Source organism: Megascapheus bottae, chromosome 8 (assembly GCF_031878675.1).
Source record: "Megascapheus bottae isolate mThoBot1 chromosome 8, mThoBot2.hap1, whole genome shotgun sequence".
Taxonomy (NCBI): Eukaryota; Metazoa; Chordata; class Mammalia; order Rodentia; family Geomyidae; genus Megascapheus; species Megascapheus bottae.
Window position 1 is genome coordinate 1065343 of NC_143516.1, and position 16458 is coordinate 1081800.

General features: G+C 51.2%; 1 protein-coding gene across 2 annotated transcripts in view; it reads right to left on the reverse strand.

Annotated features, from left to right (window-relative positions):
* Positions 1 to 623: 623 nt before the first annotated feature.
* The window catches only part of Smoc2 (SPARC related modular calcium binding 2), a 195506-nt gene continuing 179671 nt past the window's right edge, over positions 624 to 16458 (reverse strand). For both annotated transcript variants that reach the window (XM_090337808.1, XM_090337810.1), the window contains exons 10-13: positions 8695 to 8797; positions 7580 to 7854; positions 3048 to 3085; positions 624 to 1770 (exon numbers count right to left, since the gene is read on the reverse strand). In XM_090337808.1, the coding sequence (XP_090193934.1) occupies positions 1753 to 1770; positions 3048 to 3085; positions 7580 to 7854; positions 8695 to 8797 (434 nt within the window). In that variant the 3' untranslated portion in view covers positions 624 to 1752. The remainder of the gene's footprint in view (positions 1771 to 3047; positions 3086 to 7579; positions 7855 to 8694; positions 8798 to 16458) is intronic.

The following is a 16458-nucleotide window of genomic DNA, read 5'->3' on the forward strand; positions in this document are numbered from 1 at the left end:
AACACATATTCACACAGAGACACATACACATAGATATACACACAGACACATACACAGACACACACAGAGACACACATACACACAGACAGACACACAGACACACTGATACACACACACAGACACATACCCACATACAGACACACAAACACATATTCACAGAGAGACACATACACATAGATACACACAGACACATACACAGACACACACAGAGACACACATACTCACACACAGACATAGACACACAGACACACTGATACACACACACAGACACATACCCACATATAGACACACAAGCACATATTCACACACAGACACATACACATAGATACACACACAGAGACATATACAGACACACGCACACAGATATACACAGGCAGACAGACACATACACAGACACACACAGAGACACACATACTCACACACAGACATAGACACACAGACACACTGATGCACACACACAGACACATACCCACATACAGACACACAAACACATATTCACACAGAGACACATACACATAGATACACACACAGAGACAGACACACACAGATGCACACAGACAGATACACACATTCACACACACACACAAATACATTTTTAAAAAGTCTGGAAAGAAAGGACTAAATACAGTTTTGATAGCATATTTTAATCTAAGGAAAATGATTAAATTTGAAGTTCAAAAATAGAAAAGGTTTTCCAACACATGTAGGGTCACTAGTGTTAGCTGGAATGCTCTCATGTTTCCTAACCCTTGCATAGTTGAGGTTCGTGAAGCGTCTGCACACACAGTTACAGACCCCGGGTCCTTCTCTGTGGTGGGAGGCGGCCGGCGTGGAGAGCGTTCCCCCAGAGCCTGACCTGAGAGCTTCCCACACCACGCCGCCCCCATTCCCCACGTGGGTCCTCGGGGCAGCAGGCCAAGGCTGACCCCTCAGGTCTGGACGACAGTCTGCTTCCCGGTCCTTCTCCACTGGAACATCAGGTAGACCCTGTCAGCAAGTCTCCCTCCCTTGAGGCAGTAAGAAAGAAGGAAGCCACCGTCACAGGCAGTGGGCATTGGCTTCTGCTGCTGGACTCCCCCTCTCCACATGGCCTGCTGTGCCTTCCACCAGACTGTCCACGATTGGTGTGGGTGACCCTCCCTTCCACGGCGCCCTGGGATGGGCCACAGGAGATTGGGGCGGCCCAGGAGAAGAGAGGAGCGGGCCAGCGTGGAGTTGAGCTGGCGGGTCGTGCCGGTCGGCTGGAGCTGGGCCTGTGGGCTGTGAGCTGGTGAGGAAGCGCAGGCGTGACAGCAAACTTCCCTACGTGTGACATGTGGCATGAGCAAGACTGCTGACAAACCAAACAGACAAGCACAGGACCCCAGGGGCAGGCTGGCCGTGCGGGGCAAGGGCATGGCATTGCAAACTCCTCGGAAACATGTGCCAGCCGGGCCGGGCGCCAGAGGGCTGCGGGCCCAGCTGCCACCCACCGAGCAAACCCAGAACCAAGTGTAGCCACGTCCCACGCCCGTGTCCCCAGGTCTGCGTCCAGCGTCAAGAGCGGACGTGCAGTCACAGGCAATGCTGCTGCTGAAGCCAGCCTTCCACTTTCACAGATTAAAACAGTCCGCTTAAATATCTTCTTTCTACAGGGTGAATTTACATGTAAAGTACAAAGTGCAAATACTATGTTTTGGTTCTTATCTTTAATTGCGCTTTGGTGAGGCAGAGGCCCACATGTCTAGAAACGGCCACGGAGAGGCGAGCCGCTCACCCTTGCTTCCTTGGCTGCAACAAAAGGAAGACAGACATTGGATGAAGACGGATACATCCTTCACCTTCCCGCAAAGACAAGGGTGGTCTGTGCACCCCTGCCCCAGGAGCCCCAGCCCGAGGCCCCAGGCCTGTGCACCCCTGCCCCAGGAGCCCCGGCCCAAGGCCCCAGGCCTGTGCACCCCTGCCCCAGGAGCCCCCATTTCCATGGCCCCCAGCCTGAGCACCCCTGCCCCAGGAGCCCTGGCCCAAGGCCCCCGGCCTGAGCACCCCTGCCCCAGGAGCCCTGGCCCAAGGCCCCAGGCCTGAGCACCCCTGCCCCAGGAGCCCCCATTTCCAAGGCCCCCAGCCTGAGCACCCCTGCCCAAAGCCCCAACCCACACGCCCCGGCCCGAGGCCCCCGGTGCCCCTCCACAGCCCTCCTGGGAATGGAGAGCCATAGCAAATGCGGCAGAAACCAGGCAAGCTGCATTGTAGTGGGAAAACCCCGGCGAGGTGGTGTTTGGCGTTCAGGTGGAGTGCAGCACACATCACCAACACTGGCCGTCCTCTGAGGACCGGGCCCGGGACGCGTTGGGGACACGGTCAGGTCAGGTAATGGCTCTCAGATCAGCCCCGTTTTTCAAGTGTAAGTGATCTGTGGCGGGATTTGGAACGCTAAAACCATAAACACTTGCTAAACCAAGGGAAAGGAATCACGCGTCCCTGCTGAGGACTTGGTTTTCCGTTACAAGCAAGGTGTGTGCTGGGTCCCCACTGAAAACCCGCAGCCCGCGTGGGGGCTGCCCTGGTCCGGCCGGCACCAGGCTGGGGCAGCGGCCTGCACAGCACGTCCGCTCGCTGGTGGTCCCCCAGGAAGCCCAGTGCCCGGGCTGTGAGGAGGGGACGGCTCCCGTCTGCCTCCCGGGAAAGGCAACACCCACTAATTGCACAGGCAGAGGTGTGGGTTCCGAAAAACAAATACACACTCGTACACACAGAGGGAGGCCGCAAGCTCAGGATCCCCTCTGCCAACTCCTTAAGCGGAAAAAGTCAAGCATGAAACCCAGGAGCATGCGCTAAGCACACATTTCCCCCAAAACACAACCCCCAGAAGTGTCCTTTAGAATGCCCCAGGAACAGACACTTCAGCAATTAAAAAAAACGAGGCAAAATCTTTCAGTGAGAGATTTTAAAACTCAAGTTTGTGGATCAGAGCGGGGTCTCTGGCACCTCGCCTGGACCGCGCCACAGCGATCCCAGGCCCACCAGGAAACTGGGGAGCTGTGAGGCCCAAGTACAGACACACTCACCTGTCTATTAGAAGTGCTGTCAGCATTCGCTCTGGGGGCTAGGTGGGAAAAAAGGATTCACAATTAGATCCTCTTCACTTTTAGAAAGGCACTAACTGATCAGATTGTTTACATGAAGATAACGTATAAATTCAGATTATAGAAATGATGGATAAGCATAAACTAGGAGCAGGTTCTAATCACCGTAAACACTCTCTAGCAACACAAATGTGCTAGTCTATTATTTTCTTGAATTAATTCATTGTATTTATTTCCTGGGGCCCGGCACTGTCCCTGAGCTTCTTTTGCTCGGGGTTCCTGCTCTACCGCTTGAGCCGCAGTTGCACCTCTGGCTTTCCTGGCGTGGTTAATTGGACATGAAGAATTTCAAACTTTACTGCCCAGCCTGGCTTCCTGATCCTCAGACCTCACCTTCCTGAGTATCTGGAATTACCTCCCGCGTGAGCCCCTGGCATCTGGCTTTTTAAACTCACTTAAACATATCTCTGGACAGTTGCCCAAAGGGCTGCACTGAAACCCATCCGTCCACGAGCACAGCATCCACCCGTCACACCCTCCCTTGCCTGCTTTCCCAAATCATGAGAACTCGGTCCACTAGCCGTGAAGGACTTCCTTCTAGAACATTCCTGCACCTTCTCGAGGAGCATGGATCCTGCGGTGGAAGTTTGAGCCGCACACTGGCAAGCGCCTGACCTCTCGCAGGGGTATATGAAATCATGAAGCACTAACGTTTGGCGGCGGGCTGACCTTCCCGCGGTATCCACCCCAGCTCCTGAGACGCCCAGGGCCCCACCGGCGGGGCAGCCCTCTCCTGCCCATCTGGGGCTGACCTCCTTCTGCTTCCTACGAATGTGCAGAGTAGATGGCATCCCACTGCCTTCCTCTGTCCTTGCCAACGCCCTCTGAGGGCCCTCCAGTGCCACCCCCTGCTCTGAACCAAGCCGGCCATTTGACAGTGGGCGGCTCTTGTCACTTAGTTTTATAGTTAATGCCAGTCTCTTAAAATATGGCTACAAATGAAAGGTAAATGACAGTAAGGAAAAATTAATTACAAGAAAAACAACTTGCTATGTCCATTTGAGATTCAGTAGCGGGGAAATGCTATGAAAATGCAGGAGGAGCTAGCAAAATTACCAATTAATTAATCGTGGTGCACAGAAAGTAAATGATCAGAACAAAAGTGCAGTGAGGCACAGTGGCTAGACATAGGTTTCTGGGAGGCAAGGACGGGGGACCGGGGGACGTCCCAGGTGCCCGAGGCAGGCTTCAGGGCACAGTTGGCAGGTACAACGTTATTATTCCCTGGTGCCCAGAACACAAGCCTGGCTGGGGGCGATTCGCCTGCGAGACGGCAGCTAGCATGACAATTTGGTTGAAAAGATAATTTGGTCAGACCCCATACTTCATACTTCCAGGGTCCAATTCTGAGTCACTGCTGAGCTTCCTCCCAATGGGTTATTCTGGATAATTATGAAATAACGTAATCTTCCCTGAACCTGAGGTCTTTATAAACTCATGCTTTCTTGTCTTTATAATCTCTCAATTGCTTTCAGATAATAATCCATCTTTTATATTTTATGAGAGTGATAATTTACATTGAGCTTTCCAACATGTCTTAATTGCAACAGCTTGAAGATAAAATCTTTCATAATTGCTTGAAATCAGTGTGACTAATTTGGAAGGTATCTGTGCTATGATTCCATTCCATGCAGGAAAAGTCGTCAGTTTATGTAGACATATTCATAGAAATACTTTTTGAAACTGAGGGTGGAGGCCCTGGATATGTCTCTTAACTCATTTCTCTTCTTTGTCAGACTAGAAATGCACCACTGAACAGTTGGCAAATAAAAAAAGAGGAAACAAAAATCCAGTAACATGCTGGTGCTGGGTGTGTGCGAGCTAACGCGTGCATGAGAGAGCCACAATTCCTGCTGCTTAGTCTTTCTCAAACTCTATGGGGTAGGAAAAAATAAATCTTCATGAAATCGAGAGGGAAATCGAACCAAAGCCTTCATGGAAAACGAAAAGGTAATGCGCTTAACTGAAATGAGACCAACTGCACATGCATCCGATCCCAGTGCTCAAGTTTGCGCAAACGTCTAATGTTTCTGAAGTCTGTCTCCTATTGGCGGGTGAGGGAGGGAAGAGTGGTGTTGACCACGACCCTGGGGCGCCTCCGTGTGCCCGGAGGGCCTGCAGAGGAGGGCGCCAGTCCCGCACCTGACGCAACCCTACTCGGGCTCCAACACCCCAGCCCTTCAGAGGCCCAGGGTCTGCCCTGCCTTGGAGGGTCTGCTGCACTGCACTGGCCCAGGGCTTCCTCTCCTCCTGTGGTGAGAACAGTGTCTCCGTGGAGCGTGGACACTGTCCTCCCTGGCCGGCCCCCTGCCTGATGGGGCACTGGAAGGGTGAGGGCTTCCCACGTGTGCAGGTCCCCTCAGCCCACGAGCGCTGCAGCGACCAGTCCACCCTGGCCTCCGAGAGTACCTGCCTTCTTCTGCCAGGGCAGAGCGTGCTGACCAGGCTGGGAAAGATGCCCTCGCCATGCTCAGCTCACACCACCCACGTGCCCACGAGGCCTTGGTGTCACCCTGATGGAGTCCACTCCACAGGCTCCCGGGCTTCCACATCCCATCAGCTGCTTGAACCCATCACGGCTTCAGCTCTGCCTCCCCAGCAGAGCAAGGCTGGCAGCACAGCAAGAGTTCTGTCCTCGCACTGTGTCACTTCCACGAAGTCCCGCTTGCCCACGGCCTTCCCCTCCTCTGTCATCTGGGGGTGGGGGAGCTGACTATTCCTGTGGTGGCTGTGCCCACGCCTGCACCCCTACCTGTGCCCTCAACTGTGTCTACACCTGTGACTACCCCTGCTCACACCTGTGTCTGCACCTGTGCCCGCAGCTGTGTCTGCACCTGTATCTGCTCCTGGGTCTGTACTTGTGTCTACTGTGACTGCACCCATGTCTGCACCTGATCTGCACCTGTGCCCCCACCTATGTTTGCACTTGTGACTACACCTGTGTCTACACCTATGCCCACACCTGTGTTTGCACCTGTGTCTGTACCTGTGTCTACACCTGTGCCCTCACCTATGTTTGCACTTCGGACTACACCTGTGTCTACACCTGTGCCCGCACCTGTGTTTGCACCTGTGTCTGTACCTGTGTCTGCACCTGTGCCCTCACCTGTGTCTGCACCTGTGACTACCCCGTGCTCGCACCTGTGTCTGCACCTGTGCCCGCATCTGTGTCCGCACCTGTATCTGCTCCTGGGTCTGTACTTGTGTCAACACCTGTGACTGCACCCATGTCTGCACCTAATCTGCACCTGTGCCCTCACCTATGTTTGCACTTGTGACTACACCTGTGTCTACACCTGTGCCCGCACCTGTGTTTGCACCTGTGTCTGTACCTGTGTCTGCACCTGTGCCCACATTTGTGCCTGTACCTCTGTTTGTACCTGTGTCTGTACCTGTGTCCACACCTGTGACTGTACCTGTGTCTTCACCTGTAATGCACCTGTGACTACACCTGTGGCCACACCTTTTGCACCAGTGCCTCATCCGTGTCTACATCTGTGCCCTCAGCTGTGCCTATACCTGTGACTGCACCTGTGCCCACACCTGTGTCTACACCTGTGACACCTGTGCCCACACCTGTGCCCTCACCTGTGCCCACACCTGTGTCTACACCTGTGACACCTGTGACACCTGTGCCCTCACCTGTGTCCACACCTGTGACTACTCCTGGGTCTACACCTGTGCCTGAGCCTGTTCCGCACCTGTGTCTTCCTCTGTGTCTGCACCGGTGCCCAGGCTGCCGTCACCCAGGAGATAACCTCAAAGTGCCCGGGAGAACAAGGCAGCCATGCTCAGAGTTGGTGCTCAGCTCTTCCCTCCCTGTTGAGTCTGCATGGCCTCCCTTGCCAGAGGGCATCCAGGGCTCCAGCCAGTGCATGCATCCCCTCCACGACACTGTGCTATGTCACTGTACCCCTCTTTAACGCTATCAGGCGGCAGAGGGGCTTGTGCATGTGTAAGGGACCCCAAACACCAGGTGGCAGCCAGGTTTTGCATAACACGAGGCTCAGCAGCGGAGCCAGTCCTGGAGGTGAGGACCGGCCTGCAGGCTGGCTCAAGGAAAAGGTTTCGAAGACCCAGACTCAGCCAGCAGCTGGGCACTGCGGCCTTCACTATGCCTTCAACTACGGCAGAAAGTGCAAGTAGGAGAATGTGGTCTAGCCAGGCCAGACCAGGAGCCAGAGCCGATCTCACAACCTGGAGCCCCGGAGCAGCGCTGAGCAGTGGTCTTGCCGCCAGGCGGAAGGGTCGCCACACGGCAACGTGATCACTCCAGAGTCAGAAAGGTCCTGCAGTAACGTGGCGTGGCTCACGTTCCTGCATGTGACGGTTGAGACATAGCGCCCACCAGCGCCAGCCACACAGACACAAGCAGCCCAGCAACCACACAGACATAAAACCTGAGGGGCGGACGGACGGACGGACGGATGGAGAGGAGGGAGGACGGCTCTTACTGTGGCGCTTCCTGGTGTCGGCCTTCCCTTCCTCCTTGGAGGCGCCCAGGCAGCCCATGAGCTCCTGCACAGAGATGGACTTGTCGTTATTCACGTCACAATACTCAACAAACTTCTTCACACACTTTTTGGGCTTGGATTTTTTCCGAAGGAATCTCTTGAAAGGCTTGATTTCTTTTTTCCCAATGTCTCCGCTGGAGTTTTTATCAAGTAGCTTGAAGTACCAGTGTACTACCCGCTCTTCCAGGGTATGGCTGGGGTCTGGTTCCGAGAGCCTGGAAGGAACACAGCTGGGTCAGGGCCGGAAGGCCTGGCCGGCCACCTCCCCGAGACCCTTATCTGCAATTAACCAGAGAAAGGCAGAAGTGGGCCCGTGGCTCCAGGGGCAGGGTAGTAGCCTTGAGTGGAAGAGCTCAGGGACAGCGCCCAGGCCCAGGGGCAGGGCGGTAGCCTTGAGCGGAAGAGCTCAGGGACAGCGCCCAGGCCCAGAGTCCAAGCCCCACCACCAACCACAAAAAAGAAGAAAAGAAAATTCTTCTGAGTACACAGATCCCGATGGTGTGCTACACAACGGCTGTCCCTGGGGAATCCCCGATGGCTGAGGGCCCACTGCTGTTCCCGAGGAAGCCCCACCCTCCTGGTGTCCCCAGGGAACCCTGACCTCCTGGCTGAGCTGGACTTGGCAGAGGACTGAGTGCCCACTGGGTGCCGAACCCACACAGAACCTGGGCTCTGTCTACCATGCACACAAGAAAGCAGCGCTTACACAAAAAGCAGTGTTATTGTCACCGAAGCCACTGAATCACAGGCAAGGCAGTGAATTTCAATAAAGAGAAGCATCCTGAGAATTTGGTCCTGAACATTTTGAATCAGAGTTTTCCCCGTGGTCCCGGGAAGGAGGTGTCAGAGCCTCTATTCCCCGCCCCACATGCACAGAGCAATGACGGGGCGTCTTGGCTTCCTGGGGGGGGGCGGCACCTTTGCTGCAGTCCCTGCTGTCCTGTCTCACACTGCCCAGGGTAGCCCGGCCTGGCCTCACTCTCCAGGTTTCCCGGCATGCCTGTGGGGGCCTGGGCTTCCTGCCTGCACAGCGCTCTGCACAGATGCCAGCACACCTGCCAGACGAAGCGGATGGGTCTGAGACCGCGTGGACCATGTCTGTGGACAGCGCATCCAGGACGCTCGTCAGAAACTCGTGCTTTTTGGCACCAGGACAACCTGGGGAAAAAGGGCATGTTTCCCTATTATTCACAGTTTTCATAAAGTGCATCAAGGAAAGTGAAGTGTAGACTTGAGAAAGGCATTCATATTTGGACACTTGAATTTTCCTAATAGTAATGAGGTAATTACTTGTGGGAATATTTCAATATATAAGTATCTATGCAATGTACAGGGAATGCTTTGGAATCACAGTTATTATTAATTGCATACCTACACATGGAGTAATTTTATGACAGCAAGCTCCACAGGCCTTGGCCCTCAGTGATCGTCCAGGCAGGAGCCCACCTTCCAGAGCCCAGGATGCGGATACCAGGCGCCAGAAGTCTGGAGCTAACTGGAGCCACCAGGACCTCACTGCTGGACTCCACAGTGCTGGCGTCCAGCCCCAGGGAGCCGGACCCAGAGGCTGGTCAGTGCCACCTCAGCCCTTGTTAGGAGCAGCAGGAGGCGCTCTGTGGCGCCACCTTAGGAATGCCCGCTGGAGCACAGGCTCCAGGGCGTAATTCCGAAGCTCAGTTGACCCAGCGGTCAACCTTCCACCAAGTTCTCTCCATGCAGTGCCACACAAGTCCCACACGCATCTCGTGGCCATCTGCTCAAAGGCTGCCATGTTCCACAGACGCAGCCCCCGCCATGGCTGCCCTGTGCTCAGCCAGCTTGCTTGGCTCCAACATGTGTGCATGGCTGAAGGCATGCTGCTTTCATAAATTTCATTTTGGCACACAAGCTGTTGCTGTTTATGTTATAATTACTATTCTTCTTCTTCTTCTTCAAGTGTATGTTAGTTGGTTATGGCAGGCCTGTTTTAACCTTGTTTAACATGCATTGGAGAAAGTGTATGTGAAGCTCACTGAGGTGAGGCCAGAAGCCGGGCACTGCTGGGGGTGGACGGGCCTGTGTGAGGCCAGCCAGGGAGCGGCCGCCTGGCCAGGTCCCCTTCACACCATCACACAGAAGAACACAGCATCACACACCATCACACAGAAGAACACAGCATCACATACCATCACACACCATCGCACAGAAGAACACACCATCACACACCATCACACACCATCACACAGAAGAACACACCATCACACACCATCGCACAGAAGAACACACCATCACACACCATCACACACCATCACACACCATCACACACCATCGCACAGAAGAACACACCATCACATACCATCACACAGAAGAACACAGCATCACACACCATCACACAGAAGAACACACCATCACATACCATCACACAGAAGAACACAGCATCACACACCATCACACAGAAGAACACACCATCACATACCATCACACACCATCACACACCCTCGCACAGAAGAACACACCATCACACACCATCACACAGAAGAACACACCATCACACACCATCACACACCATCACACACCATCGCACAGAACACACCATCACACACCATCACACAGAAGAACACACCATCACACACCATCGCACAGAAGAACACACCATCACACACCATCACACAGAAGAACACACCATCACACACCATCACACAGAAGAACACACCATCACATACCATCACACAGAAGAACACACCATCACACACCATCATACACCATCACACAGAAGAACACACCATCACACACCATCACACAGAAGAACACACCATCAAACACCATCACACACCATCACACAGAAGAACACACCATCACACACCATCACACAGAAGAACACACCATCACATACCATCACACAGAAGAACACACCATCACATACCATCACACAGAAGAACACAGCATCACACACCATCACACAGAAGAACACACCATCACACACCATCACACAGAAGAACACAGCATCACACACCATCACACAGAAGAACACAGCATCACATACCATCACACACCATCGCACAGAAGAACACACCATCACACACCATCACACACCATCACACAGAAGAACACAGCATCACACACCATCACTCAGAAGAACACACCATCACACACCATCACACACCATCACACACCATCACACACCATCACACAGAAGAACACACCATCACATACCATCACACAGAAGAACACAGCATCACACACCATCATACACCATCACACAGAAGAACACAGCATCACATACCATCACACACCATCGCACAGAAGAACACACCATCACACACCATCATACACCATCACACAGAAGAACACAGCATCACACACCATCACACAGAAGAACACACCATCAAACACCATCACACACCATCACACAGAAGAACACACCATCACACACCATCACACAGAAGAACACACCATCACATACCATCACACAGAAGAACACACCATCACATACCATCACACAGAAGAACACAGCATCACACACGATCACACAGAAGAACACACCATCACACACCATCACACAGAAGAACACAGCATCACACACCATCACACAGAAGAACACAGCATCACATACCATCACACACCATCGCACAGAAGAACACACCATCACACACCATCACACACCATCACACAGAAGAACACACCATCACACACCATCACACAGAAGAACACAGCATCACACACCATCATACACCATCACACACCATCACACACCATCACACAGAAGAACACATCATCACATACCATCACACAGAAGAACACAGCATCACACACCATCATACACCATCACACAGAAGAACACAGCATCACATACCATCACACACCATCGCACAGAAGAACACACCATCACACACCATCATACACCATCACACAGAAGAACACAGCATCACACACCATCACACAGAAGAACACACCATCACACACCATCACACAGAAGAACACAGCATCACACACCATCACACAGAAGAACACACCATCACATACCATCACACAGAAGAACACAGCATCACACACCATCATACACCATCACACAGAAGAACACAGCATCACACACCATCACACAGAAGAACACACCATCACATACCATCACACAGAAGAACACACCATCACACACCATCGCACAGAAGAACACACCATCACATACCATCACACAGAAAAACACAGCATCACACACCATCATACACCATCACACAGAAGAACACAGCATCACACAGAAGAACACACCATCACATACCATCACACAGAAGAACACAGCATCACACACCATCACACAGAAGAACACACCATCACACAGAAGAACACACCATCACACAGAAGAACACAGCGTCACACACCATCACACAGAAGAACACACCATCACACACCATCGCACAGAAGAACACACCATCACATACCATCACACAGAAGAACACAGCATCACACACCATCATACACCATCACACAGAAGAACACAGCATCACACAGAAGAACACACCATCGCATACCATCACACAGAAGAACACAGCATCACACACCATCACACAGAAGAACACACCATCAAACACCATCACACACCATCACACAGAAGAACACACCATCACACACCATCACACAGAAGAACACACCATCACATACCATCACACACCATCACACACCCTCGCACAGAAGAACACACCATCACACACCATCACATAGAAGAACACACCATCACACACCATCACACACCATCACACACCATCACACACCATTGCACAGAAGAACACACCATCACACACCATCACACAGAAGAACACACCATCACACACCATCGCACAGAAGAACACACCATCACACACCATCACACAGAAGAACACACCATCACACACCATCACACAGAAGAACACACCATCACATACCATCACACAGAAGAACACACCATCACACACCATCATACACCATCACACAGAAGAACACACCATCACATACCATCGCACAGAAGAACACACCATCACATACCATCACACAGAAGAACACACCATCACATACCATCACACAGAAGAACACAGCATCACACACCATCATACACCATCACACAGAAGAACACAGCATCACATACCATCACACACCATCGCACAGAAGAACACACCATCACACACCATCATACACCATCACACAGAAGAACACACCATCACACACCATCACACAGAAGAACACACCATCAAACACCATCACACACCATCACACAGAAGAACACACCATCACATACCATCACACAGAAGAACACACCATCACATACCATCACACAGAAGAACACACCATCACATACCATCACACAGAAGAACACAGCATCACACACCATCACACAGAAGAACACACCATCACACACCATCACACAGAAGAACACAGCATCACACACCATCACACAGAAGAACACAGCATCACATACCATCACACACCATCGCACAGAAGAACACACCATCATACACCATCACACACCATCACACAGAAGAACACACCATCACACACCATCGCACAGAAGAACACACCATCACACACCATCACACACCATCACACACCATCACACACCATCACACAGAAGAACACACCATCACATACCATCACACAGAAGAACACAGCATCACACACCATCACACTGAAGAACACACCATCACATACCATCACACAGAAGAACACAGCATCACACACCATCACACAGAAGAACATACCATCACACACCATCACACACACTCGCACAGAAGAACACACCATCACACACCATCACACAGAAGAACACACCATCACACACCATCACACACCATCACACACCATCACACACCATCGCACAGAAGAACACACCATCACACACCATCACACAGAAGAACACACCATCACACACCATCGCACAGAAGAACACACCATCACACACCATCACACAGAAGAACACACCATCACACACCATCACACAGAAGAACACACCATCACACACCATCATACACCATCACACAGAAGAACACACCATCACACACCATCACACAGAAGAACACACCATCAAACACCATCACACACCATCACACAGAAGAACACACCATCACACAGAAGAACACACCATCACATACCATCACACAGAAGAACACACCATCACATACCATCACACAGAAGAACTCAGCATCACACACCATCACACAGAAGAACACACCATCACACACCATCACACAGAAGAACACAGCATCACACACCATCACACAGAAGAACACACCATCACATACCATCACACACCATCGCACAGAAGAACACACCATCACACACCATCACACACCATCACACAGAAGAACACAGCATCACACACCATCACACAGAAGAACACACCATCACACACCATCACACACCATCACACACCATCACACAGAAGAACACACCATCACATACCATCACACAGAAGAACACAGCATCACACACCATCATACACCATCACACAGAAGAATATAGCATCACATACCATCACACACCATCGCACAGAAGAACACACCATCACACACCATCATACACCATCACACAGAAGAACACAGCATCACACACCATCACACAGAAGAACACACCATCAAACACCATCACACACCATCACACAGAAGAACACACCATCACACACCATCACACAGAAGAACACACCATCACATACCATCACACAGAAGAACACACCATCACATACCATCACACAGAAGAACACAGCATCACACACCATCACACAGAAGAACACACCATCACACACCATCACACAGAAGAACACAGCATCACACACCATCACACAGAAGAACACAGCATCACATACCATCACACAGAAGAACACAGCATCACACACCATCACACACCATCACACAGAAGAACACACCATCACACACCATCACACAGAAGAACACAGCATCACACACCATCATACACCATCACACACCATCACACACCATCACACAGAAGAACACACCATCACATACCATCACACAGAAGAACACAGCATCACACACCATCATACACCATCACACAGAAGAACACAGCATCACATACCATCACACACCATCGCACAGAAGAACACACCATCACACACCATCATACACCATCACACAGAAGAACACAGCATCACACACCATCACACAGAAGAACACACCATCACACACCATCACACAGAAGAACACAGCATCACATACCATCACACAGAAGAACACAGCATCACACACCATCATACACCATCACACAGAAGAACACACCATCACACACCATCGCACAGAAGAACACACCATCACATACCATCACACAGAAGAACACACCATCACACACCATCGCACAGAAGAACACACCATCACATACCATCACACAGAAGAACACAGCATCACACACCATCATACACCATCACACAGAAGAACACAGCATCACACAGAAGAACACACCATCACATACCATCACACAGAAGAACACAGCATCACACAGAAGAACACACCATCACACAGAAGAACACAGCATCACACACCATCACACAGAAGAACATACCATCACATACCATCACACAGAAGAACACAGCATCACACACCATCGCACAGAACACACCATCACATACCATCACACACCATCACACACCCTCGCACAGAAGAACACACCATCACACACCATCACACAGAAGAACACACCATCACACACCATCACACACCATCACACACCATCGCACAGAAGAACACACCATCACATACCATCACACAGAAGAACACACCATCACACACCATCGCACAGAAGAACACACCATCACACACCATCACACAGAAGAACACACCATCACACACCATCACACAGAAGAACACACCATCACATACCATCACACAGAAGAACACAGCATCACACACCATCATACACCATCACACAGAAGAACACAGCATCACACAGAAGAACACACCATCACATACCATCACACAGAAGAACACAGCATCACACACCATCACACAGAAGAACACACCATCACACACCATCACACAGAAGAACACAGCATCACACACCATCACACAGAAGAACACACCATCACATACCATCACACACCATCACACAGAAGAACACAGCATCACACACCATCACACAGAAGAACACACCATCACATACCATCACACACCATCACACAGAAGAACACACCATCACACACCATCACACAGAAGAACACACCATCACACACCATCACACACCATCGCACAGAAGAACACACCATCACATACCATCGCACAGAAGAACACACCATCACATACCATCACACAGAAGAACACACCATCACATACCATCACACAGAAGAACACAGCATCACACACCATCATACACCATCACACAGAAGAACACAGCATCACATACCATCACACACCATCGCACAGAAGAACACACCATCACACACCATCATACACCATCACACAGAAGAACACACCATCACACACCATCACACAGAAGAACACACCATCAAACACCATCACACACCATCACACAGAAGAACACACCATCACATACCATCACACAGAAGAACACACCATCACATACCATCACACAGAAGAACACACCATCACATACCATCACACAGAAGAACACAGCATCACACACCATCACACAGAAGAACACACCATCACACACCATCACACAGAAGAACACAGCATCACACACCATCACACAGAAGAACACAGCATCACATACCATCACACACCATCGCACAGAAGAACACACCATCATACACCATCACACACCATCACACAGAAGAACACACCATCACACACCATCGCACAGAAGAACACACCATCACACACCATCACACACCATCACACACCATCACACAC